Here is a 27,973-nt window from a genome sequence, read left to right as displayed (position 1 = left end):
TCAAAAGTCTTGGGTCAGTAGCCAAGCACGTTTTCATGCCTTTGCTTGTTTTGCCTCAGCCGTTGCCCAAAATAAAAACACGAAACAACCGGATTTGGAATTGTAAGAAGACTTCCTCGGGTGCCTTCTTTTCTTTCTTGGGGAAATCCATTCGTGGAGCAAAAGAGCCTCACGCGCACACACATAATGCACCGGCAAATCATGCTGGCGCCGGCGGACACACTTTCACTTGGATGATTCAGCTTGGATGTTGGATGTTGGCTATTCTTGCGCTTGGCTTTTGTTTTCTCTTGCAAGCAAGTTTGACTTACCTGCGAGGTTTTGTTTGTCGCCCGAGGAGAATGCGGTGCCACTCCATTCCTAGATCCACTTTCTGTTGAGCTGCAAAGGGAGATGGGAAAAAGACAAAATATCCTCAAGGAGACAGATTATGGATTTTTTTTCCCCCCACAATTTTTTACTAAAAAGTTGAAATGCCCCATTTCTTGTTCGGCTGAAATGAGCATGTTTTGAGGGGGCGGTCCTATCTCATGTAAATCAGTGACTATAAGCCCCGCCCCGCAAACACTTACCATGAGATACAAGTGGGGGTCACATCCAACTCATTTCTCAAGTTAGCGCTAATATGTGCATACCTCTTTGACTGCCAGACGTTTTCAGAAAAGGGATGCCGTGGGTGCCAGCCGATTTAAGCATTTTTGACTGATCTTTCAAGGTCCATAGAAAATTATGTTTTTGGACTATGGAAACACACATACTACCAAATGAAAGATTGGACTCTCATCTTTCATCAGAACAAAAAGTTTGTTTCTACCTTATTCCGTTTTTCAGTAATCAACAATAGAAAATGGTTAGTTTCACCTCTGTTTTAAAAAAAAACGTATTTTAACGTCTTTGGCACTCCTCCATAGGATTTTACTAAACGTTATTTAACGTTTTTGGCAGTCAAAGAGTTAAAAAATACACTGCAGGTCTGCTTACCTTTTGGCTTTGTTATGAGTGTTTCCTGCAGTGTAGCCGGGCCGTAGCTTGAAAGCGGCGGATCTTTGCCCAGGCTAGCTTGCAAGTCATGGGCGGAGAAAGTCTCTGTAGGGGTTGGGATTCTGAAAATATGACAAATTGTGGCATCGCATTTCAATAAAATTATTTGTCCATACCCATTTTCAGAAATGAGAATGAGAATCATTCGATACAAGCAGGTAATAAGTACAATTCTTATATGATATGATAAAATGACCTTTATTAAAATGTCATCTTTTGAGTGCAGTTTGTAGTGTTTGGTCCTCATTAGTGCATAAAGACAAAATCCATTCTTGGCACCAACAGTGACACAGGCACTAATGAGTCTGCGTGCACATTATTCTCTCTCTGGCCTCCACAAAATTCACTTGAATGCAGACAGCAGAGACGTCGCGTTTGCATAAAAGCACAATGAGGAACGAATGCGCCAGCACAACAAGGAGCACACAGAGGGAATGTGTAATTGTACGGCTAAGACTTCCATCATTTACAGCCTGATAGCGCAGCCGCCAGAGGGTCTGGGTATCTCTCTCAACTGCTATCTCGCTCCCTTTTTTTCTTCCTTGCTGGTCTCGATTGGCTTTTTGCTGTTGCTGTTGGCAGGGCTGGATGTTCAAAGATCTTTGCTGCCCCCTACTGGCCGCCTGAATAACAGCTTGTATCCAAATGCGAAGACCTCCCCCAAAAGACGGCGAGGTTGAAATGCTGGCCTGACTCTGAGATGGAGGCTGAACTGTGACCGCGTGCATTTTGTAGCAAACAAGGATAGGCCGCTGTTTGCTGGTAACAATCTCCCCCGAGACAGCGAGAAGGCGGCTCGTGCAAGACGAGATTGCCTGGCAGAGAGAGGCAGACAGGCAGAACGATAAAAGGTGGGCCATTAAGCTCCTCTCTGAGGATAGAGATCATCCAGACTCGCCTCTCTTGTCTGTCGGGCTGTCAGTCTGTCTTGCCGTATCTGATGCTATCTGAGGACTGAGAACTGAGACACAAGATGGTCGCCTTTCTTCATATTTTCTAGAGGAGCCGCTGTCGGGTTGCGCAACATGTCACGTGTTAAACGAGGAGCTACAAAAGCGAGCTGACAAGAATCAGAAATCATGTCCGTTTTCAAACTTCAGTAGATGTCAGTCTTTGTTTTCATCCCTAATTCATCAACATAATCCAAATTCTTACCTCATTTGGAACACACGTAGTTGAATTAACATCACAATTACAGTAAATAATTGAATGAGAAACACTTCCAGGCCTCAAATATCCAGATGAAAAACAGTGACAAATAACAGCGCAAATGATTTCATGTATTTATTGTGCTCGGAAGAAGCTGCCAAGACATGATGAGAAAGTGATTTACATGACATTTCTCAATCATAACCAAGCGTGGGACTGTCATTTTTTTTTGGAAACGTATTTGCAAATACTACGTTTGAACGTTGCTAGTAGGCTAAATGCTCAAAACTTAGCATTTCTTCCCATAAGTCTTGTGCATACCCAGTGGCGTCATGTCGACCAGATTTACAACAAAACACACAAAAAACTAGCAAGCAATTTCACAGATCCAATAGATGGTACAAAATGCTTGTCATTGGGAAAAATGACGATATCTTACGATGGATTACTGTAATGTATGAATTGTGCTAGCCTCAATTTCGTTTACATCTGCATCGAACCGTCAATTATTTCCCTCACCCGCAAATATATACCCATGAACGTTAATGCTAGTCCCGACCGTAGTGACCTTCAGCCTACGTTTTGATCTACAGTTCAATGGCGGCTGTCGCTCTCGCTCAAACAGTTGACCGGCACGATTATGCGCGCTCATTCCTTGTCTTACATTGATTATATTCCTCAGAATAAGGAATTAGAATGAGCAGAGGGACCAAACCAGCAGAGAAATATGAATGTTTTTTTTTCTGCTTCTTTGTGATATGTGTTTGCTCGTCCTTGTCGCGGAACGCAAACAAGGCCAGCTCAAAACGATTCAAATAAATGAGACATATTTCACATTTTAAAATGATCACTTGTATCTTTTAACATTGATAAGTTTCAGGTTTTAACATGATAAATGTCACATTATAATGTGGTAATTGACCACATTTTAACGTGAAACTCATCACGTTAAAGCATGACATTGATCCCGTTGGAACGTGATGTTGTCGATTTTTCTTTTCTTGTGAGGCACTAAACGAGGGCCGTGTGTGTGTTCTCTCGCCTTTGCGTGGCAGCTGCCACTCAGGTTTCAGCGGACCCCAGTGCGACACCAAAGAGTACAACGTGCTCTACGTGGTCCCGGGCTCTGGCAAGCTGCACTACGTTCTCATCGCCTCCATCATCGGAGCCCTGCAGGTGGTCATCATCTGCGTGGTGGTGCTCTGCATTACAAGGTGCGCTCGCTCGCTCGCACAGGACGCACGCAGCCTTTTAAATGAGCAGAGGCGGGGGACTCCGGTCGCGCCGGGGACGTCGCCGCTCTGAAAGGTCACCTTGTTTATGTTGGGAGCGCAGATGCAGCGCATCCACATCTGATCCCCAGCATTCTGCTGCCGCCTGACAATTTATTGCACCTCGTAACAAGTGCGCCAAATAAGATGAGCACTTGTGAAGTGTCAGGGGGGTGGCAGGGTGAAAGCAGTAAAGAGGGGAAATATATCACCCCAAAAAATAACAGTGAGTACAGCGAGAACATCATCATAACGAGCCTGCTTGCCCACTGACTTTCAATACACTGCAAAGGAGAGACACTTGTCCTTTTTAAAGTGCCTGCACTTGTTTAAGGGAACAAATTCAGAATCTCATTTAAAAAAAAAATTTTTTTTTTTGATCTATAAATATTTATATATTTATTAGGGGTGTTAGAAAAAATCAATTCGGCAATATATCGCAATATTACATTGCGCAATTCTCGAATCGATTCAATATGCGGCCAAATCAATTTTTAAACGTACATTTTTTATAGGAATATTCAACAAAACGTCTTATTTAGGGTTAGGATTTACACATTAAGCATAGAAAAATGTTATATTAATGGAACATTAAGCCGCCTTAATATTTTATTTCAGTGCTGTTCAAACATGAAACAGACTGCAACCTGAATTTTCAGATAAATGAATACATTTTCATACAAATCTTACAGTGTACATGTGCAAGTTTACTGATTAGTATTTTCTAAATTTAAAAATCGCAATAATCAATTTATAGATTCGTATCGGGATTAATTGGTATCGAATCGAATCTTGACCTATATCGAATTGCCAGGTACTAGGCAATTCACACCCCTAATATATATATATATATATATATATATATATATATATATATATATATATATATCCAACATCCAACCCTCATATCCTTTTTCTATTCTTTCCCCACACAGAAAGTGCCCTCGCTCCAACAGGATCAACCGGCAGAAGCAAAACAATGTCCACTTCAGCTCCGAGAACACCATGCGCGCCTCCACTCGACTTATCTGAGCCCGTCGGACGCAATGGCCGTCCGCTCTACGGAAGGCGTGTCTTGTTAAATGTGCCCCACACTTTGTAGAGCAGCCCCCCAAAAATGTAGGACCTGCTTCCCCCTCGCGGCCGCTACGAACTTCCAGGAATGCCCACGGAGGACGAGGGGGTGCGAGCAAAGACCGAGCTGGCGCGCTAAGTCGACGGCGAGACTCACACACGGGGAATGTTGTCAGCGTCACTTTAAAAGTCTTGCCAGAGAGCATCATGAGAACTTGGGGAGGGGGAATGGCAAGTGGGGGGGGTTGAGAATCCTGAATGTGAGTATGTACGTGTGAGTGTAAATTAGATGTGTGAGTTTTGGTAGATACGGGTTAGCGGTGTCTGTCATTTGTAGGCGAGGGGGCAAAGCAAATTGGGGGGGGGGGTAGTGCAAAGCAGGGTAAGGGGGCTTTAATTGAGGTTTTTCTTTATTCCCGTTGGGGTGGGGGGGGGGGGGGTGGCTATACACGTGATGCCTTGCACCTTGTGTTATAGGAGACCCTTGAGAGGTCACGATGTTATTCTAGAGCTCTCTTCTTTGGTTGTGACAATGACTTCAGCTACTGTATCTTGGGTTCCGTTTCCATGAGTTATTACTACGTTGTCTTGATGGGGTCATTTTTTTCTGTAAATGTAAATAAATAATTTATATCACAAAACGTAAAACTGTGGCTCTTTACTTTCATGTTGTCAGAAGTTACACGTACACATTTTGCACCTATGTCGATATGATTTCATCATATGATTTCATTTGCATCCCATTTCCAAATCAGTAACTAGCTATAAAAGGCCTCCTCAGAATTCAAATATAGCCACGCCCCCTACCCATGTACAATGCTTGCCGACTTCCATCGATGACGCTGACAGGTTAATTAAAAAAAAAAAAAAAGGTTACGGCCATAAAATGGGGAGCATTAAAGGCACATTGTGTAACAAGTAACCACTAGATGTCGCTATAGCATAGAATGCAGCCGAGAAGCACTTACGTCACAGCGGCTCAGAGAGATCACACACACACACACCGCAAGCCTACCACCAAGTCGTAGTTTGCGTTTACATCCCTAGTAAGCGGCGGTTGACTCTTTGAGTCCGACACCCGATGCAAGCGTCACCCGGGCTAACTACATTGGCAAAGTTGTCCTTTGAGCATCTGTAGCAGGAAGATGGCGGCGAAACATGTCAGCCTCTTCTAAGGTGAAACTCCAGCCATGTAATATAATTAGTGATTACTAGACCTACGATTATATTTTGAAAAATGTATGTCGATGTGATGGAACATTCTTTTTTGCATATTATAGTGTGTTTTTTTATTGAATGATTAATTAACCACTAGATTGTGGTTAAAAAAAAATACACACCGTGGCTTTAAGATGTGTGACATTTAGTCATATAAAATACATTAAATCACTACTAAGTTTTTCAGGGGGAGGTGAGTTTCAGAACAAAAACCAAATAGAACACAAGAGCCAATGCATGAATTCAAGCCACAGATGCAAAAAGAAGACAAGATCTATTGTAAATTTTATCCCACGTCCCTTTAAGAAATGTTCACGTGCAATATGGGACGCGGTCTGTTGAGAAGTGCACAATACTATAAAGTGCTCATTTTACACACCGTTGACAACAGTTGTCGTGGCCGAGTGGTTAAGGCGATGGACTAGAAATCCATTGGGGTCTCCCCGCGCAGGTTCGAATCCTGCCGACAACGTTCCTTTTATTACTAGAACTTTATTTAAAATTGTTAATTTGTTAATTGTTCACTAGACTTATAAACTAGTGATTGTTAAAATAAACCTTTTTAACGCTAAACTCGAAACCCTTTTTTTTTGTTGTTGTTGGGGCGAGCTGGGCTCGAACCCGCTCCCTCCGGTGTGAGCCTGCTGCACTCTGCTGTTCGCGCCAAAGTAAACACAAACGGGCCAATCGGCGCGTGACTAAATCAAACGTGAGCGCAAAGCTCAAATCAGCGCATGACTTCTTACCCGCTTGGGCCAATCACATCGTGAGCCGCTGTCTTATTTGACACCAATCAATCTGCACGTCCCCGGAAGAAACTCGCGAAGGAAAAAGTCATTAAACAACAACTGTGGACTACTTTTACTTTTACAAGCAGTGAATTAAACATATTCTCCTGTTTTAACGGCCAAATGTGTTAGATATCGGCTGCATGTTGTTGTTGTGTATGTGTGGTCCTCATACGTTTCCCACATTTGATCTTAAATGCAAAGTGCCCGAGGCCAGGGAGGAATTTAGGAAGGAAAGCATCCAGGAATGTGTGCCGATCTACTCTCATCTGACCTCCAGGAATGTGCGTGCGTGTTACTGATAATGGGTGCTGCTGCGACCTCTTCAGTTCTAACACGCACACGCCAAGACACGTGACACATTCATGAACACTGTCCGCTAATGTTGTGGTTTATTTCATATACTTGTCCATCTACATTACTGGTAATCATGTTTTAAAATGAGAAATAATATATATATATATATTTTTTATTATTACGTAAACATACCGTGTCTTTTTTCTTTTTTTGCTCAGCAGGACATCAATCCGACAGTCATCCGGCATCTGCATAGCCGTGGAAGGAAATACCGTGTTTTCTTACGATGAAACCCAAGGACAGCAGATACAATGAAAACAGCAAAGGCCCTACAATTGAACCCTGTGGAACACCATAGTCTCATTAGCCAGGAGGATGTCATTAAAAAAAAAAAAATCAACAGGGCTGAATTTGACTCTGATTTCAACTGCATGTGCAACACGTTCTCCAGAAATGTTAAAGTATAAAGATTCTTGGAAATAGGTCTATGCGTCTTATTTCATTTTATTTATTGGTACTCCATACCTTGAAAACTATCGTGAAGAATGAATGGCCAGTAGAGGCCACATATTGATTTTGCCATCAACAAAGTGTGAGCCATTCATTAGCGGGAAAAGATTGGCCCCTTTTAGTTGTAGAATTGATGCTTTGGCACTTGCAGAGAGCGAGCGCGTCGTGGCAAAGCAACAAATAACACAGCAATGAACAACAAAGCTTTCCTCGTCGCAAAGTGCTCTATAAGCTTTATATGATTGATACGAGGCGAGCTTGGCAAGGCCACCTTTAAGTGAACATTTGTCCCGAGTCTGACGCACGCTGTGTTGTGAAGAGGTCATTTGGAGATTGGTCGCCGTCAGCTTTTGCTTCCGGTCGTCCGTTTTACCCCACACAGGAGCTTTTGATTTAGCGAGGAAAAGTTGGCGTCCTCCCTGCACGCTGCACGCGGCGGAGAGGAGACATCCGGCTTGAGCCGGTTCAACAAATCAAACAAGGGCCGTGGTTAGCATGTCTGTCTAATATGTTTCCAGCCAATTGTTTCCATTTTTTTAAGCGAATTGACTGAAAATGCGCAAAACGGACAGGCGACTTACGCCCGTTTCCTTCTGTTCTTCTTTAAGGACTATTGAGAGGGGACTCCGCCGCTGTAGGTGGCGCTATACACCATGATGTGATCCACCAGTAATTTAAATAACACCAGGAAGCAACTGCGCCGTGCGATGACGTCCTATGAGTTTGCTTTTGTAATTCTTGATAAACCGTATCGTTTCTTTGTTGTTTTCCAATTAAAATAGCATTCATTAATACTCGCTTCTTTAATTAGTTCCAAAGAGATTTCTGTTTCGCCGTCTCCCCAAACGTACCTTACTTTCTCGTCCAACATTGCTTTGCGACTACAAACGTACGTGACGTAATATCCGGTCAAAACCTGCGACGTGTATCCGGTCTCGCCAGCGGTTATTTACAATTGCGTAAAAACGTTTTATTTATTTTTTTGGGGGGGGGGGAATTTGGGGCCCTTTTCGAATTTCTGGCGTTTCCATTCAGTGTTATTTTTGCATTTCTTGAAAGTTCAAATAAAAATGGGTGGATGGAAACCCAATTTATGGTTCCCGATGGCACTAGGTTGTCTCCAAGGACCACATAGGTAGCATGTTCTTAAAAAAAAAAATTGTTCAAGTGATACTTTTAATAAGGTGTTGCAAATTGCAATTTATGTCCATCCAGTCAAACAAAATAATATTAAAGATGATTTGAGAGAATTAAGTGGTGACAGGTGTGTTAGTTTATTTAAAGGCTCTTGAGGGTTAGGTATAGTGTCTGCTTTAATTTTAAGTCAATTGAATTACAATTTATTACAGTCCATCTCTGCAATATCAGAATAAGGCTTTGCACTTTCATCTCTTTGCCTCTAGAGGGCACACGACACACACTCAGGGAGAATAATCGTCAAGTAACCTTTGAGTCCATGGGAAATCTTTCATAAAATGATTTCATCATATACATACATATACAGCATAGTAAACGTTCGGAAACGTGATCATACTGGAGCGGGTGGGAAGAACATGGAGGAAAGGGAGGAAAGAGAGGAAAGGGGGGGGACAGTGGGAAGAATGACAGGATGGGAGCATCACGGCCACCCTCCGTCCCAAGTGAGCAATGGTGGGAAAAATGTCAAGAGGTCACACTTTTATGTTTTGAAAAGTGATCTTAACGAGAGAAGAATTCAAGATGAAGGTCAGGCAAAGAGCAAGCTGCAGATGAGGCTTGGAAAATCTGTGACAGATGTGTTACACAAACGCAAAAGAACCGACCCTAGTACAGTATTTTCAAAACTGTATATACTCATGATTGGCGGCCAGGCCAGGTAAAAATCCACCATTTTTACACTGTCGAAAACACTCATCTATAGCCTGTTTTTCCTCTGCTTCGCCCCCCCCCCCCCCTCTCCTGCTTGGATGATGTAATCTCAGGCTGTTTCGGTGGCGGATTCTCAATGCAAAATTAAAATGAATCCGATTAGTCGATTAATCGTTTCTAAAAATATTGGATAGTGTCAGCACTAGTTTCAAATACAGTTTGTCTACCTAAAACGTCTTCTCTTTTGGTGTTATAGTTCAGGTTTTTCCTTTTGCCCTGATGTATCAGTATGTCCATTGTGCTATTGCTTGGAAAAAAACAGCAATTGTGTGAAACCTTTGCAGTGCCGGTGACAAAAAGGCCAGGATAGCCTGTCTGGCCACAGATGAGCTCATTGTTGGGACAGGGATTTCCACATTTCCATGTCAGAGTGCCCCGTGACTGACACACAGCTCTCACAACGAGGAGAGGGGGGAAGGGAGGGGGGCACAGGACACACACTTTGGAACATCAACAGAAGCACAAAGGCAAGTGAAGTGCAGCAAGAAAATAAGACAGCATTTATCCAGCACTTGGGGGGGCAGGGAAACAAAGTCTTCATTGATTTCCTCAAAAACTTGATTTTACAATTAGAGAGGAGCAAGTACCGATGCCGATACCAGCTCCCAAAAATGTATAAATAAGTTTTATTTTAAATATTGCCATGGTCACAAAAACTTATTTAGACATGTTTTATGTTTTTTTTTATGCTAGAGCATACAGAAGGCTTTGATGCAGCCTCTGACCTGAAGAGGTTGCTTAAAGCGATGGTAGTTATGCACTAATATGTATATTAGATTAAAATTATTTGTGATTATTATGATAAAAATTTATTAGCTAATGAATCAAACAAGTCTCCGAGATTAATCACATTGTTTTACACAGTAAACAGAGTAAAATTAAGGTAAAGAAAGTAAAAAACAAAAGTCCCTCAAGGAACAAACCCACAACTTCAACTTAGTCTCCGAGCCATGCAGTGTGTTTGTATATTGCTGGTGTCAGCTGGACTCTTCGTTAACGCCAATGTTTTTGGTCTCCTTTTGGACCAAATCAAACATGGGAGTGGCTTAGCTCAGGTGGTAGAGTGGCAGTCTCCCAAGCTGAAGGTTGTGAGTTTGTTCCTCATCCCTTGTGTACATTTTTTTTTTTTTTTTTTTTAAATAAACTAGTCAAATTTAGTCAAAATCTCTCCTTGCACATTTGACTTAATTAGTTTTTTTGAGTGAAAAATGCTTAATAGTTTTTTTTTCATGGGATAGGCAAATTCTCTCATACACACAAAAAATACTTATTATATTTTACTCTCTTTCAAATGTAAATTTGACTCTGTAGAATAAAATCGACTATTTCGAGTAAAATTTACTCTACGTTCTACTTCCACAAAGCTTGTAAAATCTTGGAATGAAAATGTTGGGTCTCATCATAATAGACATGCCTTGCAAAGTTCACGTTGACAAGTCGGAACTGCTTCAAGGCCAAATTTAGGGAAATGAAAATTCTGCGACTTCCAGACTTCAATTTCCACTTTGAAGATTTCCAGTCCGGGGGAAAGCTTCCAAAATGATTCAATGTGTAGATGTGCTTGACTTTAGAATTAAAACAAGGAAGAGAAAACAAAGCAATTTGGCAACCTAATTAGCACACAAATGCTAAACTGGAGTGGTTGGTCTTACATGATCAACAGGACCAGGAAGGACACGCAACACGATTGCCTTCTGTCGGCAGGGCAAGGCCTGCAGGTTGCCATGGTGACCAAGCCCCTCCCTTTGGCTCGCGGGGGAGGTGTTTTGAAAGTTCACAGCATGTTTGTGCTTGTGCGTGCGGAAAGAGAGAGAGCGAGCGAGACCGAGCGAGACCGAGTGGGGCGTGGGTGCCGACTGCCGAGCCAAGCCACTGGCAAAAAGTTCACTCAAGGAGCTCCTCACGTCCGTCTGTCTGTCTGTCCACCGAGCAAAGCACCTGCGCAGGCATGGAAGCAGAGCCCCCCCACCCCGAGACCAGCAGCGTGACGGGCAGCACCCACACCGTCCAGGAGCCCGAACCCGAGAACCCCGAGCTCCTCATCCCGAGCTTCAGCCCGTCGTCCGCCCCGTCGTCCCCGACCGGGACCGGCACCCTGGCCCGGCTGGGTTTGAAGAGTCCCACCAGCCCCACCTCGGCCGGCGCCGCCCCGGGCAGCCCGGTGGACCGCGGCCAGGTGAGCGCCATCACCGTGGTGGCGCTGCTGGACAAGCTGGTCAACATGATGGAGGCGGTGCAGGACAACCAGCGGCGCATGGAGCAGAAGCAGGCCGACCTGGAGGGCGCCGTGCGGCTGGTGCAGGGCGACGTCAGCCGCCTGACCAAGACGCACGCGGGCACCTCCAACAGCGTGTGCAAGCTGCTGGAGCGCTCGCGCAAAGTCAGCGGCCACCTGAAGGAGGTGCGCGAGCGCTTGGACAAGCAGGCCGGGCAGGTGAAGAAGCTGGAGGCCAACCACAGCCACCTGCTCAAGAGGAACCACTTCAAGGTCCTCATCTTCCAGGTGAGCGTCTAAGGCAAGGCCAGGTCTGATAGAAAAGGCGGGCTTTGGCGCCACTTTGGTAGCGCTAATAAAAAAAAAACTATGTTCAAGTAAGAGGTGGAGCTTCTCTTAACCGGACCAGGGCTGGACTGGCTATCTGGCATACAGGGCAGGCGCCTGGTGGGCTGATGCAGTGGTTTTTAAGTATTACTTTCCTACATTTTACCCTAAGAGACTGGCCCAGTCCGGTCATACATTTTCAATGTAGATAGCAAACTGAAACATGATCAACAAACATCCGTGGCAGAACCACATGTTAGGCAAGATCGGGCCGGGCCCAAGTCAAAATGCCAGATGTTTTTGTGCCAGCCCAGGCCTGAGCCAGACCAAAGTGCTGTCTCATATAAAAGTAGTGCTTTGGTGCCACCTCATTGCAACTAAAAACAACTATGTTAAAGTACGACTTCTAGACAGGCGAACGCACTGCCTAATATAAAAGTAGAGCTTTGATGCCATTTTGTTGCTGAGGAACAGGAGTAGCACAGTCCAAAACACTGTATAATATAAAAGTAGTGCTTTGGTGCAATTTTGTAGCATCTACAGGCAATTAATCAACTTCTTTTTTTGGGGGGGTGTCATACATTGTCAAATCAGTTTTTCCCATTCAAATAGTTTGAAATTAATGATTGAAATTAATTTAATCTGTTCCAACCCCCCTCAAAAAAGTTCTTAAAATTGTGCAAAACAAAACAAAACGGAATGTTGAAAATATTTCAAAGTGTAATTACTGGTCTAATTAACTCATTTGCTTCCAAAAACGTATAAATACATTCTATTTAAAATATTACCATGGTCCCAAAAATGTATTTCTCCATAGCGGGTTGTGAATCAGTGGACTGCAAAGCTTTGCACAGATACGACACTTGACACGCGGTTGCGCCTCTTTGCATCGAAATTTGACTGCAGTGGAGTGCAGGTGTTTTTGTCTTCCAGTCCAACTTGGCACCGGCGCGAAACAAATTGCACCCGAGCAACATTTAATGTCCTTCCGAACTTGTTGAGCAGGAACCCGTCGAGCTGAACTGGCTAATGAGCGCGACAGTCGTCTCAAACACACCGACCACTAAAACAATATTTACAGCGTATGCTTGTTGTAAACATTTGTGAGGGATTTGGACCGAGCCCTGCCACAAATAACCAAAACATGTGAGTAACTTAAGCACAACTCCAAAACAATATTAGGGCTGGGCAAGAAATGGAATCATTTGGATGAACTCGTCATTTTATAATTCAACGATTTGAAAATGAGCTAAATTGTGAAATCGAGGTGTGTATAAATAAATACACTCGTTACAACTGATTTAAAATCAGTATACATTATTATTGTCTGCACAAGATTTCTTTTTGAATGTATCTAAACTTTGAAAAATATTTTTTGGGGTGTTTATGACTTTGATTTTAATCGTAAATTGTCCATAACCTCACATTTGTGTGGCTCTCAACCGCATGTTAGCATCTGCTTAGCATGTGAGCTCACCTGTATCTTCCCGCCGTCTTCCATGTGAGCGGAGGGTAAGAAAAAAAGGTGTGTCTGGGAATGGAGTGTCGCGGGATAATAGACGGGAGCTCTCGGGCTCCGAGCGGATCCGCTTTCACCCCCCGCAGCTATTCAGACGGTTGGCTTTCAGGCAGCTTTGCCATTTCAACCGCCGTTCGGGGTAACTGGAGATGGCTGCCGAATGAGACAAACGAGCTCCACTTTGACTGTTCCAAAAATGGGCAACGGGAAAGAAAAAAATGTCCTTGTGCAATATCTTGATAAAAACGAGTATTTTTTTAAAAAAAATTTATGGACCTGTATACAACTAGTCGAGTCTCTTCATTTACATGATTTTCCACCCATGACTTGTTGGCTAGGCCGGCTGAAGATTTGCCAAGTTCAAGCTGCTATCCGAAAGCGCTTTCATGACGGTGTTGGCGGCTTCTGACTCAGCACATACTTGAATGTTCAACTAGTTGTCGATGCGAAGGCCAGGACGCTATTTGCGTTTGTCCACGTGTCTGCCGCATGCGCCACATGCACGACAACACACCCACGACACGAGCAAAGCAAGTGTAATTCGGTGAATACAATTCAATTCTTGATACTACAATTTAAGGGTGCTCGGTTATGAAGAAAATATTCATCACAATTATTTCGGTAATAATTGAAATCTTGAAATCATTTATTTTTTGGTACAAAAAAGAAAATGATTCAACGTAAAAATTATTAAGACAAATAAAATTCTTTGAAACGATAATTATGCAAGTTCCTTTTGGATGAAAAAAATATTAAATTAGTTTCGTCGCTTTCGTTTTCTTTTTTAATTGGGTGGGAAAATACAGTGCCTTGGCTGCACCCCCGGTTGTCATGGTAACATACCCGACATTTTAAATGAGATTGAGCCATTTCAACCACGATGTGACAAGTGGATGTTAAGAGTTGTGTTGTTTTTATCCTTCGTGTATTTCATTCAATAATGCCAGAGAACATTTTTTTTGGAAGACCCCTGGGAACTTTTTCAAATGAAAAATTCTTGCGTCCTACAAGGTTTCTGACCGATAAACTTGCACTCAACCCAACATATGGTGTGGACTTGAAAATACCTGAATGAGCTCCCATTTTTCTTCCCATGCATAAATGTGTGCGGTTTGAGCAAGTGCACACAAGTGCGTGCCCAGGAAGGGAAGCGGGATGCGAGCGTGGTTGATATTGTTGACACAGCCGGAGCCGCTGAGAGCTCGCAACCATCTTGGTTATCTGGTTTCCCAGGTACCAAGGCTCTGTTGTTCAGGTGCAGCAGGTGCCAAGGGCGCGAGGCGGCAGTTTCTTTTGTTTGCTGGCGGCCAAGGATCAATTGGATTGAATTGAGAAAGGGAGCGACTGCTGCTTTTCACTGACTCATGTTTGCTGCCTTTCAATTTATGACTCGGTTATTGTGTAGCAGGGGCGGGAAAACTTTTTCGTACTGAAAAACGGAGGCACGGGTCAGGGCGTTCGTATATGAGGTCAAATAAAATGAATATGTCAACGTAGTTCAGTGTTATAATCAAATTTTTATTCATTTTGTCATGATTATGTAATGAATATTTATTAATATTGTTCAAATGTACAGTAATACTTTTCAAAATAGTACTCAGTTAATCAAATAAATAAACCACTTTGTCAAACGTGATGTAATTTATATTGATATGATGATAATGATTAACCAATTGCTAAATACAATGAATAAACCTGAAATGTAGATGCATCTTGTAATTTTATTATTACTCAAAAATGATTCCGCAAATTAAACTATTGAACAGATTGGGCTGTATATTTTCCGATAGTGTTGTTCCGATACAGTTTTTTGGCCCCCGATGCCGATACCATACCAATACCTAAGTTTTTTTTTCCTCAACATGAAAAAGCTGTCCTGACATTGGCCCTCCCGTGCCTCGCATGAAAAATAGATTCATGCTTAGGAAACCTCGACTTTGTCTTAGCAATTAGCGCCATACTGCTAATCGACAGTTATGGTATATTTCCTAAAAAGGGTGTGTTTCGTAGGCCAGGTGTGCGTGTGTGGGCGCGCTTGGTGACATGTGTGAGCGTGCAATTGTGCGTGTTACCCAATCACTATTATCCTGATGTTTTGGGTCAGGCGTATGCAGTTACAGAGTTGTAAATGAGACTTGGCACGCCTTAGGGTGAAGATTTAAGCTGGGAAGTGGGAGTGGGCGGGTGTGGGGAGGCGGTGTCGTTTTTACATCCCTTTTTTGCCCTCCAGTCTGCTGCTCAGCTTTTATTACTGTCGTTTTTAGTTTGCAATTTGTTTTCGGGCCACATCTCCAGAAGGAACACCTGACTTTGAAATAGTGCATTGGATGAGCGGTGTCAAATGTACGGCCTACGGAAGTCCAATTGCAGTTGAGAGGCTGCATTAAAAAGCTTTCTGTATGCTCTAGCATAATATATATATTTTTTTAACTTTTTTTTTTTTTTTTTTTTTTAACGCATAAATACGTCTTTGGGACACGTGAAACATTTAAAATAGAACATATTTACACGTTTTTGGGAACAAATGAGTTGAACGACCCTTCGAGCCGACTTTTTCAACAAAGGGAAAAGTTGCAGAGCTCACTAACCACATTTACATGCAGTCAATATTCAAGTAAAGGTCAAAATTTCGGTTTGTGAAACATTCAGCATCATCCGGCATTTACATGCGTCTAAATATCCTGATATCCAAAGGGTTGCATTCCAGACACACGGACTTATACACACGAATATATGCGTGTACTTTATTTATATGCACTGTAAAGACAGAAAATAATGTGAAAACGCCGCAAATAAATCAAAGTATTCAAGTTAGGCTCGCTTAGGTAGAGGCAACGACATAAGATGGCCGCAGAACATCCGAGTAGTTCAGAGCAAGATTCCTTGCAAATGGAACACAAACCAATGATCCGTTCAAAAGGACCCTGATCACGTTTATATTTATATTCGGGTTAGAAAAGGTATACCTCAGGCGTCTTATTCAGATTTTTGAAAACCCGAAAAAGAGCGTATTAAGGTTTTTGCACGTGTACTTGGCCTTTTGAAAGGGTTAGTGACTTCATGTAAACGTACTGACTGACTGCACACAGCAAAAATGGAGGAGGAGTCACGTCACTTTGCCTGCAACTGGCCACGCCCACTCGGTATTCGCATGGCACAGAACCACTCCCTCCTTAAACCTTCAATCCGTGTGACAAGTACGTTTTTGGTTGAGGGGTCCTGAAGCAACACGCAATCACAAGCCACACGCTACGGCAACTTTGAAAACGCCCCCCCGGCCGGCCGCACACCAAAGGATGAAATTGCCCTCGCCGCCTTTCTGCCCGAGGGGGCCCGCCCTCTGCCGCTCTGCAAAATGGATCGAGAACACTCGTCGGGCTGTACGTGTCCGCTGAAGTGGAAAGACAGAGGGCCCTGTTATGTGCAAACCGCCACCGGTGCGGTGTTGACCGACTGCGGGGAAAAAATGACAATGCTCTCTTGCTGCTTTAATGCATTGGCTTGCATAACGAGGACTAATGAGGGCCTTAATTGCTGCCGCTCTTCATTTTTTGTTTGCTGGTGATGGAGACTACACGCACACACAAACGCACACATTTCTTCCACACTAAATGTGACCCATAACCTTTACAAGTGAAATGTTTGAGAGGGCAAGTAAACATATGCAAGTGAGAGCATGTGGTTGCACAAGTGTGCACACCCACTTTCTGTATATTTTGGATGTACTGTAGCTGTGTTCAGAAGAAACATTCAAATTCATGTTAAATAGTGAGTATAATTGAGTTTTTGGGCTGACGCTGACAAGTATTTGAAACAGTCAGATGATCACCTCCAGGCTATTCATTTGGGAACCAAATTCTTCTGGTTTTTATACGCTTCAATCCGCCGAACATCAGAGTCGGTTTTCTGCGCACGCTGTAGAGTTTGGTGGTGGAAAAATAAAACCTAACCATGTTAGTAACATAATCGAATCGACTTCGCTAAAGCGTCAACCTTAATTGCAGCCCAATGAAACGTATACAACACAATTGACTTGATCATGCTTGTCATTAATACAGATGCGTTAACGATGAAAGATGAGCGACAAATGGACTTATATCTCTTTAGCTGAGTACTAAATACAGGGAAGCTTTGCTGACTAGTAATTCCAACAGCATTGTTGGGTACCACACCCGTTTTTTTTTCAACGCTTCACTTTGAGCTGCTTCAACAAGATCGGACTGGAAAACGAGCTGCAAACAAGTCACTGATGAAATTGCAGTAAAAGTTCTTTCTTGTATTTGATACGAAGAGGAGACGACACATTATGCGTGTTTTTGAAATGTAATCAGTTTTGGCGGGAAGTTCTGTCTCCAACTTGGGTCAACAAACTTGACTATCTAGACTAGAGCGAGGACGTACACGTCAAAAGAAGGTAACAAGCTGAACCTACCACACTCAGGCCAATGGGTGTTTGTGACCAGGACGATCCAGGCTAGGATTTTGCCACACCGGACACTCAAAGTCTGAAAAGACAGACATTTGCACTTATGGAATCATTGATTCAAAAAACGTTATTTATAACAATGGGCAGAGAGCATGTTGCAACATGGCCCTGGTTGATCTCCTACTCTGCTGCCACCTGCTGGCCATTTTTTTTTTGGGTAATAATTACCATTGCTTTAAGCGACCTCTTCAGGTTAGACGCTGCACCAAAGCCTTTTGTATGCTCTCGGAGCAAACTCTCACGGGACATCCCAAAACAGGACTTGCATTACAACTAATGAGTCCCCCGCCACGCAATTTCAAACTTTCATTGTGTAATGAGAAATGCGTGAGAAGAAGCGAGCGAAAGGCACCCGAATCGTAATTTCAACGTGACACGGGGGAGCTCTCACATACACTATCGAAAAACAAACACTTGCGCACATGGTAAGGAAAGCAAGAATGGGTCCCCCGGCCAAGATAAACATGTTACCATCTGGCTGAGCTCTGCTCGTGAAATTACTGTAATGACACTTGGGGCAATTCAATTAAAGGATAGGCGATTTGTTTGTTTTTTCTGAATGGAGGTTTGAATACGACCACATCTACAGCTAACGCTAAGGATAGCTGCTATGTTTACCATTCCATCAGTCATTGACACTTGAACAAACAAGGGTGCCAACAGGTGCATTCACCTCACCAGCCTCACCCTGGAGCTGCTTTGCACCTTGATGAGTCAAAGCTGAGACGTGCAGTAAGAAAGTCCAACATCCATGCAAAGTCTGAAACGGGCCACAAGCGAAATCTCCACGGTCCAATTTCCAAGCAAATGAGTCAGATGCTGACTGTTCGATTGGAACATTTCCTGGGACGGTTTGACCCGAGGCTCTTTTAATCATTCAAGTGTCCGGAATGGAAAAAACAAAAACAAAAAACGGTAATGTCATTATTGACTAACCATTTCAATGAAGATTTAGTGCTTGATGACTCGTTGTGGCTCGTTGATGAACCCTCCTGATAGATACGTTTCTTTTTTTTTCTTTCTTTTTTTTGGTTTTCTTCTCCTGATAGATATGTTTCTAAGGAACAGCAATAATGTTCCTGGGTCTATTTGACTCGGGCATGTTTAATTCAGAAAACATTTTAGAAACAAAGAAAAATCCCTCAAAATCGTCTTTATATTTTAAGAACGTACCAAATACAACTTACTTAAACAAATGTGTCATGTTTAGTGCATGTGTGTGTGTGTGTGTGTGTATTTTTTGGGTCAATTTGAGCCACAACATAACAGGAGTGCTGAATCGTGAATCATCAGAAGAAGTTCAACTTTACACCGATCCGATGTGACCGGCTGGATCGGGATCGAATGAGATTTAGCATTTTATGAAAAATCCGTGATCAGATAGAATGTCATCATCTGCCTGATCAATCAAAGGCATCATTGATCGGCTCCACAAAATAAGACATTAGATGTTACGTTTAATTATCAGCATTTTTTCTTCTTCTCAATTTTCCATGTATTTCAATTGACGTCACTTATGTGCAGGTTTTCGCTATTAACAGGCCGGGCCAGTCCTTAACGCCCGCGAATGGCAGCGGTTGAACGAATCGGTTATTGGTTTTTCTAACTCGTGCTGATCAGTGGTCGGCCGAAAAATCCTGATATAAGTCATTAATAATAAGTCATTAATATTATGTGCTATTCAGAAACAATACTGTAGCTATAAAAACAGTCCAAAATGAAGCTTGGAGTTGACAATGTCGGAAAAAAAATGTTTCGGAAAATATGCCACTTTTACAAGGACAACAAAACAAAATTGCATATTCAAAGATAAGAAGGTCTTAGCTCTTAAAAACAAGCGGTAAGTAAGTATTCATCCTGTGGGGGAACTACCAAGGTGACATACTGCACATATTTTGCATGTTAAGCCACTAAACACATAATGACACCATGCCTGAATGTGTCAATTACACGCTTGACATTTTGGCACACAAAGATTCCTTGGTTTGAGACGTATATTTAAAAAAAATAATAATAATCTCTTCTTAATTTCAAATGACATGCATGGCTGTCCGAAAATAAAATTCTGTGTCCATTGCATCCTTCTCCATCCTCTCGTATGCTGGTTTAGACACATTGTCTCTCTGCCAGTACTTTGGGCTTTGTGAGAAATCTCCCATCTAAATGCCGCTAACACAGCCATGACATCCTAGACAGGAAATGAGAAAACAAAAAGCATTCCAGTTCGCATTTCCACCCCCCCCCCCCCCACCACCACCAAAAAAAGCCACCCACTCAAATAAAACATGTCAGATATCAAGTTATCTGTGGACGCTCTTGCGCAACAGCCACTTTATGCAGTAAACATGATGACAATTTGTGGTGGCCTTATCAAAAATGTGCTCACTACAAACAATGCTACTTGATTACATTCAGTGATTTGAATGGAATTGACGCTATATTTTGAGGCGCATTGAAAGAAAACAGCTCAAACAGATTGGCAGACACACAATAACAGGAACCGTCAAGGAATGTCTTCATTCCTCACTTTTTTCTTGAATCCATGATGCAGAATATTTGCATTGCCTGGACTGTTGACTTACAGGACGTACCGTATCAGATGATTCCATTTCCTTTCCCTCTCTTCCGCTTTCCTTCCAACTGTCCACTGATGCGCAGCGAGCACGTTGGGATGACCTTGAAAAAGACTTCCTGCGCTGTGAACAGGATGCATGAACATGACATACAGTATATGCTGATAAGGCGTATTTTCTCAATCACTTTAGGTCAGTTCTGCTTTTCACTGATTGGATAGCTATCTGAGCACATTGTTTGTCAAAACAATTCCCACTTGTCTGAATAATATACAAAGTTTCTAACATTCTTCTGTGAAAACACACAAAGGATGAAGAAGCCAAATGCGGAAGTTAAGTAGTTGCGTTTTAACATCATTAGAAAAAAGAAAAAAAATGTTTTAAACACACACAAATTCGCCAAACATCCATGCTGCAGCTCTGCTTACCTTTTGGGTTGACATAATTGTGCTTCCACGTAGTTATTAAGTTTTACTGAGAATTGAGGATCTTCAGACAGCCTAGCTTCCAAATCACGTGTGAGATTACAGACACATTTAGTAAAACAGACAAATAAACATTTAAAAGTCCACTTTCCTGTTAGTCTGTCAGCCGCCGCCTTAGACCGGCCCACTAAAAACACTGAAAGTTGTGTCAAATTGAGCCAAGTTATCAGGTCGGTCCAATTTTTGACCCAGATTGGGTTGTTTTTGACCCAGCAGTTTCAAGAGTACCTCTGCCAGTCAGACAGCCACAGATAAGTTGAAGTCTTTGTTGATGACTTGAGAGTCGTTTGGTATAACGCTGCACTTTGGTCTTAGACCACCTGCTGTCATTTCCATATGTCCCTTTTTAAGTATGAAATGTGTGGGAGTGCCTGTTTCACGCCACTCTCACCTTTTTCTATATGAGAAACTGAGTTGGTTCTTAACCTGAAAATCTGGCTTCCTGTTGTTTTTTTTCTCTTGTGTAAACAGGTGCGTCCTTTTGCTGTTTTCTTTTGTCGTTACATAGTGCAATATTGTGCCATGACTTCCTTGTGCCCGACTGCCCACTTGACAATGTTTCTATTAGAGTCTAACATAGGCATTTTATGGTGAAATAAACGTTTTAAAGATTCCCCATAATCCCACAATCGCTACACATAATCTGTAGCAGTAAATATTTACAGACTCATTTAAAGTATAAAAAAATAAGTGCATCATTCCCCATAATCCAGATAGGAACATATTCAGTCAAAATGGAACATCTGAGTTCTTTCAGTCCAACTCAACTCTGTCCTGTCCTGTCCTATCCTGCCCAGCCCTGATCTCTTCGGTTTGAATGGTACAAGATTATATAAGCGTTTGCTTACTTGGTTTAACTTGCTATTCATGCAAACAACACGTCTGCGGCACAAATCTTGCTCAAAAATCTTTGCAGCGCATTACATAACAAGCGTGGTTGCGAAACAACAAACGTGTTGTCACATGAAATTATCTTTGTTTGGTTTCATTCCAATTTGATGTACATTTCTCTTTGATCTAAGCGTTTCCAAAAATGCCCGACGTCTGCTCATTACTACAACGAGACAAAAGAGGCATGCATTGCCTTGTCAGGTCGCATCTCATCCCGAGTGACTGATGAATATTTGTTTAGAGGGTCAATTAAAATGCTGAACTTCCAGTGCCAGACCGTACCGTGGCAAACCTGCTACCAACAATACAGTACAAGAATAAAATATGTAACCACATTAAAATGATGTATCATTAACATAACTTTTAACCTGAATGTATATTTTTATTTATTTATTTTATTAGTTTGCCTGTCCCCGTGGCTGTTGGGGAAATCTGCTACAAAAACAACAATGTGTATTTCGTAGCTGTTGACAGAGTTGTATTCACTTAAATCGATCAGTCATCATTGATCTTTACCACACTAGACCCATTTTTTGTGTGTCATCTTACATGCCAATCAAGCAATTTATTGAAAGAGAAAAAGCCACTTTGAAGGGTTTCATGGTTGTCTTTTTACACAGTTAATTTAGTTTGGTCGTTTACAGTCGCTCGAGATTACGTCTGAAGCAAGAGACTTCCAGATCATCTGGTCCACCCGGTCTTTGAGTTGGGGTTAATAACAGGTGCATTGAACGTTTCTTTAAGAACCTTTGGCATCCTGTCACTTTAAGCACTCTTAGAATGTCTTGCGAGCTGCCCTGCATTCTCGGAAAGGCAGTCATTCTTCCGCGCACCAACAACTATTTCTTTATGTTTGATGACCGCCATAAGGTTACTTGTCCTTCCTTTTGTTTTAGGAGTTTTGCATGCATGGTTATATTGATTTACAGAGCGACATGGAGATAAAAGAGACTGATTGAAGGGGGTTACTATGGATACTAGTTGTTTGTCATTTGACATTCCATGGGTTTATGATTCCAAAGGAATCTTGATCTCAATTTACTTCCAGATCATTTGAACCGAGGTGATAACGCAGTCATCCATTTGTATTGGTCAAACATGGCAACAAGTTCTACAATTGAGGAAAAAAACACATATCCAAGACTTTTGGGTTTTACTCCCATTTTCAATCAATTGAGTGAGAATATGATTTCCTGAACGCAGTCTAAGTGCTTGAGCGTTGTTTTTGTTGTAGTTTTGTACATCTGCGGACACAGGGTTGGACGGGTAGCTGAAATATTTGGATGGGAAAAAACAAACAAAACAAAATACCCAAAGGATTAAGAATTGTACCCGTTTTGTTACAATGAGTAGCCATGAAAAATGTAAAGGATCTTCGGGGCAGCACCGCATTCTCAAGTGTGCAGATTTGTGTATGTCTGATGCTAACGTTGTTCCGAGGCTGCAAATCCAGGTCCAGAAAGTAAAAACCGTGCCACAGATTGGCTTTAGCCACAGCTGCTTCTACCCAACTGGCAGGTAAACAAAACTCTTACCTGCCTGGATTTGCCACCTCAGACGCTGTTGGCAAATTCTAATTGGCGTATTCAAAACTCAGTACGCTCTGCTAACCTTTGACATGATCATTTTTTAGAAAACCACCAGGATACTATTCAGTCAGACATATTTTGAAAATCTTGAGCATGTTCTAACCATTTCCATTTTTTCCTCAACAGGAAGACAATGAGATACCCGCCAGTGTGTTGGTCAAGGATTCGCTCAAGACTCCACAACCGAGCCAGTACGACGCAGAGTCCACACAGCCCAACATGTCCATTGCCAGCTCCGTTGACGGTCTCCAGACGATCAGCCTTTCCTCAGACGAGGATCTCGCCCTCGAAAGAGCAGAGGCAGAACTGCTGGAGTACGGGGCTGCAGGAGGAAGCGCCCATTCGTTTGAGCGAAGGTCTGACAAGTTCAAGCGCTCCAGTCTGAAGAAGGTCGACAGCATCAAGAAGGCCTTCTCGCGCCAGAGTATCGAAAAGAAGATGGCGCAGATCACCACCAAGATTGTGCCGCCGGAAAAGCGTGAAAAGATCATAAAGACCCTCAGTCCGACCCACCCCAAGAGCCCTTCTGATAAAAGCTCCACGTTCAAGGTGTCTCCCATGACGTTCAACGTCAAGAAAGTGAGAGATGGCGAGATTCCTTCGCAAGACCTGGCCCCGGGGCAAGAGGCCCACGTGGAGATCGCCGCACTGGAATGTGCAGCATTGGACGAGGAAGCTGCGCACGAGAGTCAACAAATGCTGAGTCAGTCCAGCGCGGACGGCGTGAAGGCGGAGCTGGCAATCAACGGAGACACACCGAGTATCCAGTGCGAAATAAACAGCAATCGTTCTGCTGGTCTCGCCGTCCCCGAGCGTGACGACGACGTGGGTGAGGATAAAGATGAGGAGGAAGACGGAGAAGCAGACGAGGACCACAAAAATGAAGACAAGCAGTCCATGACAGCAGCTACAGAAACAGTTGCTGTAAAGCAAATGTCTTAATTACTGCTTTTTGTTTTCCTGCATTCACCCGCTAGGAGTCAAATGTTTCTCTGTAGTAAAAAGTAGTAGAGTAGGTCCAAATAGACTTCTTTGGACCAACTGTACTACTTTCCTTTTTAGCTAGGGTTTGGTCACCATTTTTGTGGCCTATTGGGAAGTTTCAGTAAGAGCAAAAAAAATGTAGGTTACATCAAAAGAAAAGGGTGAATTTGTGAATAGCGAACTAAGAATAGGCGGGGATTTAACATAGTAAAAAGAGAAATAAAAGAAGCTAGCATAACGCTTTGTACTGTACAGCACGGTTGCAGAATCGTCTCGCCGTTTCAGTTGTGGTGAATGTGACTCATTCGTTGTGTCCACCAACAGCCCAAGAATCAGGTCACTTCCTAATTAGATATCGTTTCACATCACTACCACGGAGTCCGCAAATTGGTTAATGACCACACACACTGACTTACGACTGTAAATATTAACATTTACATTTGTCAGGCCCAACCACAGAATACAATAATCGGTCAGGATAACCTTTAGAGACATCCGATAATTGGACCTTTGCTGACTTTGATGGGAATCTGACTCAAAATGTGCCCACTTTATGGTTACGTTGAAGTTGAAATAATAAGTGAGGCTTCTTGAAAAGAGCGCCATCAGCTGGTGCTCGCAACTTGGACAGCAGCACATCTCCTAGGCACCGGTCCAGGTATCTCCCTCTCGCTGGGCTCGTCTGTCACTCTACTGAAAAACAGCCTTTGTTCTGGTTTCTCTCTTTTTTTCCCCCAATCTGAGAACAAGTAAATCTTTGGCAACAAAACTATTGTGGTGGTGGTATGTTGCCAGGTTATGCAAGAGCAGGAATGGGGATCCAGGGGTTGCTTTTCGAGGCTCTTTATGCTGTTTTCTAGGCAATATGTGCCCAATTTTACACTACTGGTCTCAAGACCTATCAAGGTGCCTATGCAGTATCGTTACATAAACTAGTAGAGCAACTAATTGGTTGTCAATAGATGAATGCTGTAATCACACACTGACACTTCTTAACCATGGAAAATAGAATATTGAAAACAAGTATATGTACTGAGTGATGACATGCTACTGGGTAGTTTCAAATGTTAAATCATTCTTTTTTTACCTTATCTTTCTACTGACTGCCTCTCCTCCGGTGACATGCAGCAGCATACTTCAGTCCTGCAGCGTCTGCAACGTGCACAAGCTGGTATGAGTAATTGCACTCCTGAAGGAATGGATTCCTGTGATTTTTGGAGATAAGGCAATGGTAAAACATGCATTTTTTCTCTCTCTCCTTCTCTGCTGCTGGGTTTTTTGAAATTGAACATTTTGTAAACGTTTTCAATAAATTGTTTTACTCAAGCTCCCATGCAAGTTTCCAAATATGTAAATTTTACTTTTAACATAGCACCTGGCTAAGTTTACTTGCAGATGGGGGGGTATTCATCTTTGGTAAAGTGTCTGCAACATGACAAATTGTATTTCCCCAAAAACAATAAATTGTTGGGCCTTGCTTTTTTAGGTTTGTGGGCTGCGTTTAAATGAGTCAGTGGTGGCTTCGCATGCTGCTCTGGAAGGAGCCTGAATGAATTTGTTACCGGTCACTTTTTAAAAAAATATATAGTTTCAAGCGGTTTGAAACGTGACCCAGCAGTCATGGTAATGAAAGCATGAGAAAGAACCACCCACCCAAAACGAAGCAATTTCAACCAGAGAGTGACGAGAGGATGCTGAATTCTTTATCCCTTATATATTTTGACCGAACAATGTCAGAATTTTGATTAAGACACCTGGGAACTGTGTTAATTTGTGAAAAAATGCACAGTATGTCTCCTTAAACCTGTATTTCTGTTTGCTCAACTGATATTATATGGGATTAAATAAAGTTTAGACGTGTAGCAACACACTGTATTATCATTTTTTTCTAATGAATTTCATTATAGTTAAGCATGATTTGTCTTTTTTCTCTTCTTAGAATAATGATTCAACTAAAATGTAACACTTTGCTCTGTCCAATCGGTGTGGTCCAGTGGTTTGAATCTTACAGAAAGTAAGATATTCTGTGCTTCTCATCCTTGGTTTAACTTTTCTGTCAATTGCCTTTGTTTGAAGAAAAAGAAAAAGAATGTTGCTTATTCCGTTAAAAATAGTTATAAAAAGTTGAAAACAAGGTAGTGATGTTTCTTTTCTACCATCACTGTACAGTAGTTAAGCGAGCAGGAAACCACATCAACCAAAGATATTTTCCCTCACTCTAGCAGTGTGTTCTCTCTTTTCTGCTAACATCTTGTAAACCTACAAGAATAATATTTCAAACTGTAGCGTTGTATGCGTCAATAAAGAAATAAAACACCCACTGTTCATTTGTCATCTTTGGACTCTTTTCAGGTTAAGTGAAGGGTGTTGCTTTTCACCAACAGGGATCAGACTGACGTAAATCATCAATGCAGCACTATAACAGGCACTGACAAGTTGAACAACTAAAACTATTTAATATCCCTTAAGGTTTGTCATGCCTTATTAATTTAGCAGTTTGCATGTGTATCCCTGGTGAAAGTGTATGCGTTTTAGGGTTCACACAACCCAACGCACCCCTGTAGATATATGTATATGTATAATTTAGTAGAAACTAGTTACATAAAATTAGCTAAAAACAGGAATATCAGTTTCAAGATCAACATGAAATTGTGTGGACATGATATCTATCATAACAAGATGCATGAAAAAGTCTCACTAATCAATGACCGAAAATGAACAGGAAGTCGCACATTTTGTTTTGAATCAGCCATTTTCAGGGCTTGTACTTTGTTAATTCACTCAAACTGGGGAATTCTGCCAAATGAGACCAAATCCGAAGCTGTTAAACTAGACATTTGGGTGAGGTTACATTATAACAGATTTTCGCCTGCGTCATCAAATGCGACGGGAGCATGGTAGCAAAGTTTGATCATTTCCAGGATTCTCGAAGTTAAAAAATAAATAATAATAATACCCCCAGACCAGCTTCAACTATTAATATGAAACATAGTAGACATTTCATATAACAGGACGCACGAAACATTATCTAGTGTAACTATATGGAGTAATCCAGGACTCGTACGTTTGGCCGACTTTTAACGAGGGAATTTGCCCCAAATCGATGTTACATCATGGCATAATTAAGTTCGACGGTATTCCCTGCAGAAGCAACATTTGTTATCTGGTTGTTAAACTCATTTGAATGTGATTTAATAACTGAAGAACCGGTCTGACCTGTATATACGCCACAGGAACACGGTTTAAACAGCCAGCGAGACCAGGTCGTCAAGAGGTAGGTGGCTTTTTTTTTCGCGGTGCTTGCCTCCCTCTTGTGTCCGCGTCACGACAACGCCTCCTGTACATGTTGGAACATGATATTCTGCTTCCACTGAATACTGTGCGTTTATTCCAGTTAGTGGTGTTTAAATTCGGTCCTCGAGGGCCAGAGTCTTACAGGTCTTGAATGTACCCCTTTGCCAGCAAAACCAAAGCTTGTAAATAAAAAAGTCATCGGAACTGGAGTATCGTCACGGTGGCCGAGAGGTTAAGGCGTTGGACTCGAAATCCAATGGGGTTTCCCCGCACAGGTTCGAATCCTGTTCGTGACGTTTTCATCTTTTATGTTGTATTAAAATACGTAACTGATTATGTACACGCTTTGTCGTT

General features: G+C 42.3%; 2 protein-coding genes, 1 long non-coding RNA gene and 2 other non-coding genes across 8 annotated transcripts in view; 4 read left to right on the top strand and 1 right to left on the bottom strand.

Annotated features, from left to right (window-relative positions):
* The window catches only part of tmeff2a (transmembrane protein with EGF-like and two follistatin-like domains 2a), a 100,932-nt gene extending 96,051 nt beyond the window's left edge, over nucleotides 1-4,881 (top strand). Inside the window, exons 9-10 of the mRNA XM_077579427.1 lie at nucleotides 3,246-3,404; nucleotides 4,397-4,881. Coding sequence (XP_077435553.1) covers nucleotides 3,246-3,404; nucleotides 4,397-4,493 — 256 coding nt within the window. The 3' untranslated portion in view covers nucleotides 4,494-4,881. The remainder of the gene's footprint in view (nucleotides 1-3,245; nucleotides 3,405-4,396) is intronic.
* LOC144060177 (uncharacterized) lies at nucleotides 95-27,839 on the bottom strand. 4 transcript variants are annotated; one of them, XR_013295862.1, is made up of 7 exons: nucleotides 27,542-27,839; nucleotides 25,413-25,477; nucleotides 20,386-20,499; nucleotides 17,750-17,822; nucleotides 7,031-7,180; nucleotides 982-1,103; nucleotides 95-381 (listed from the first exon to the last, which is right to left on the bottom strand). It is a non-coding gene; the product is annotated as an uncharacterized LOC144060177 (long non-coding RNA). The 4 variants fall into 4 exon arrangements; XR_013295860.1 differs by having other exon boundaries at nucleotides 20,395-20,499; XR_013295859.1 differs by lacking the exon at nucleotides 7,031-7,180 and having other exon boundaries at nucleotides 13,276-17,822; nucleotides 20,395-20,499.
* trnas-aga (transfer RNA serine (anticodon AGA)) lies at nucleotides 6,144-6,225 on the top strand. Its single transcript has one exon. It is a non-coding gene; the product is annotated as a tRNA-Ser (tRNA).
* On the top strand, nucleotides 11,023-26,645 carry cavin2a (caveolae associated protein 2a). Its single transcript, XM_077579426.1, has 2 exons — nucleotides 11,023-11,759; nucleotides 23,468-26,645. Exons 1-2 carry the CDS (start codon nucleotides 11,205-11,207, stop codon nucleotides 24,281-24,283), a joined length of 1,371 nt encoding a protein of 456 aa, XP_077435552.1. The 5' UTR covers nucleotides 11,023-11,204; the 3' UTR covers nucleotides 24,284-26,645.
* Nucleotides 27,834-27,915, top strand: trnas-cga (transfer RNA serine (anticodon CGA)). The gene has a single exon. It is a non-coding gene; the product is annotated as a tRNA-Ser (tRNA).
* Nucleotides 27,916-27,973: the final 58 nt, after the last annotated feature.

This window comes from Vanacampus margaritifer, chromosome 11, assembly GCF_051991255.1.
Source record: "Vanacampus margaritifer isolate UIUO_Vmar chromosome 11, RoL_Vmar_1.0, whole genome shotgun sequence".
NCBI classification, from domain to species: domain Eukaryota; kingdom Metazoa; phylum Chordata; class Actinopteri; order Syngnathiformes; family Syngnathidae; genus Vanacampus; species Vanacampus margaritifer.
This window is presented reverse-complemented; position numbering and strand designations above follow the sequence as displayed.

What these genes read in the sequence shown, in the direction of transcription:
- cavin2a (XM_077579426.1), top strand. Translation starts at nt 11,205, where the DNA reads ATGGAAGCAGAGCCCCCCCACCCCGAGACCAGCAGCGTGACGGGCAGC. An exon ending in TCAAGGTCCTCATCTTCCAG is followed by an intron (nt 11,760 to 23,467) that starts GTGAGCGTCTAA and finishes TTTCCTCAACAG; the next exon opens with GAAGACAATGAGATACCCGC.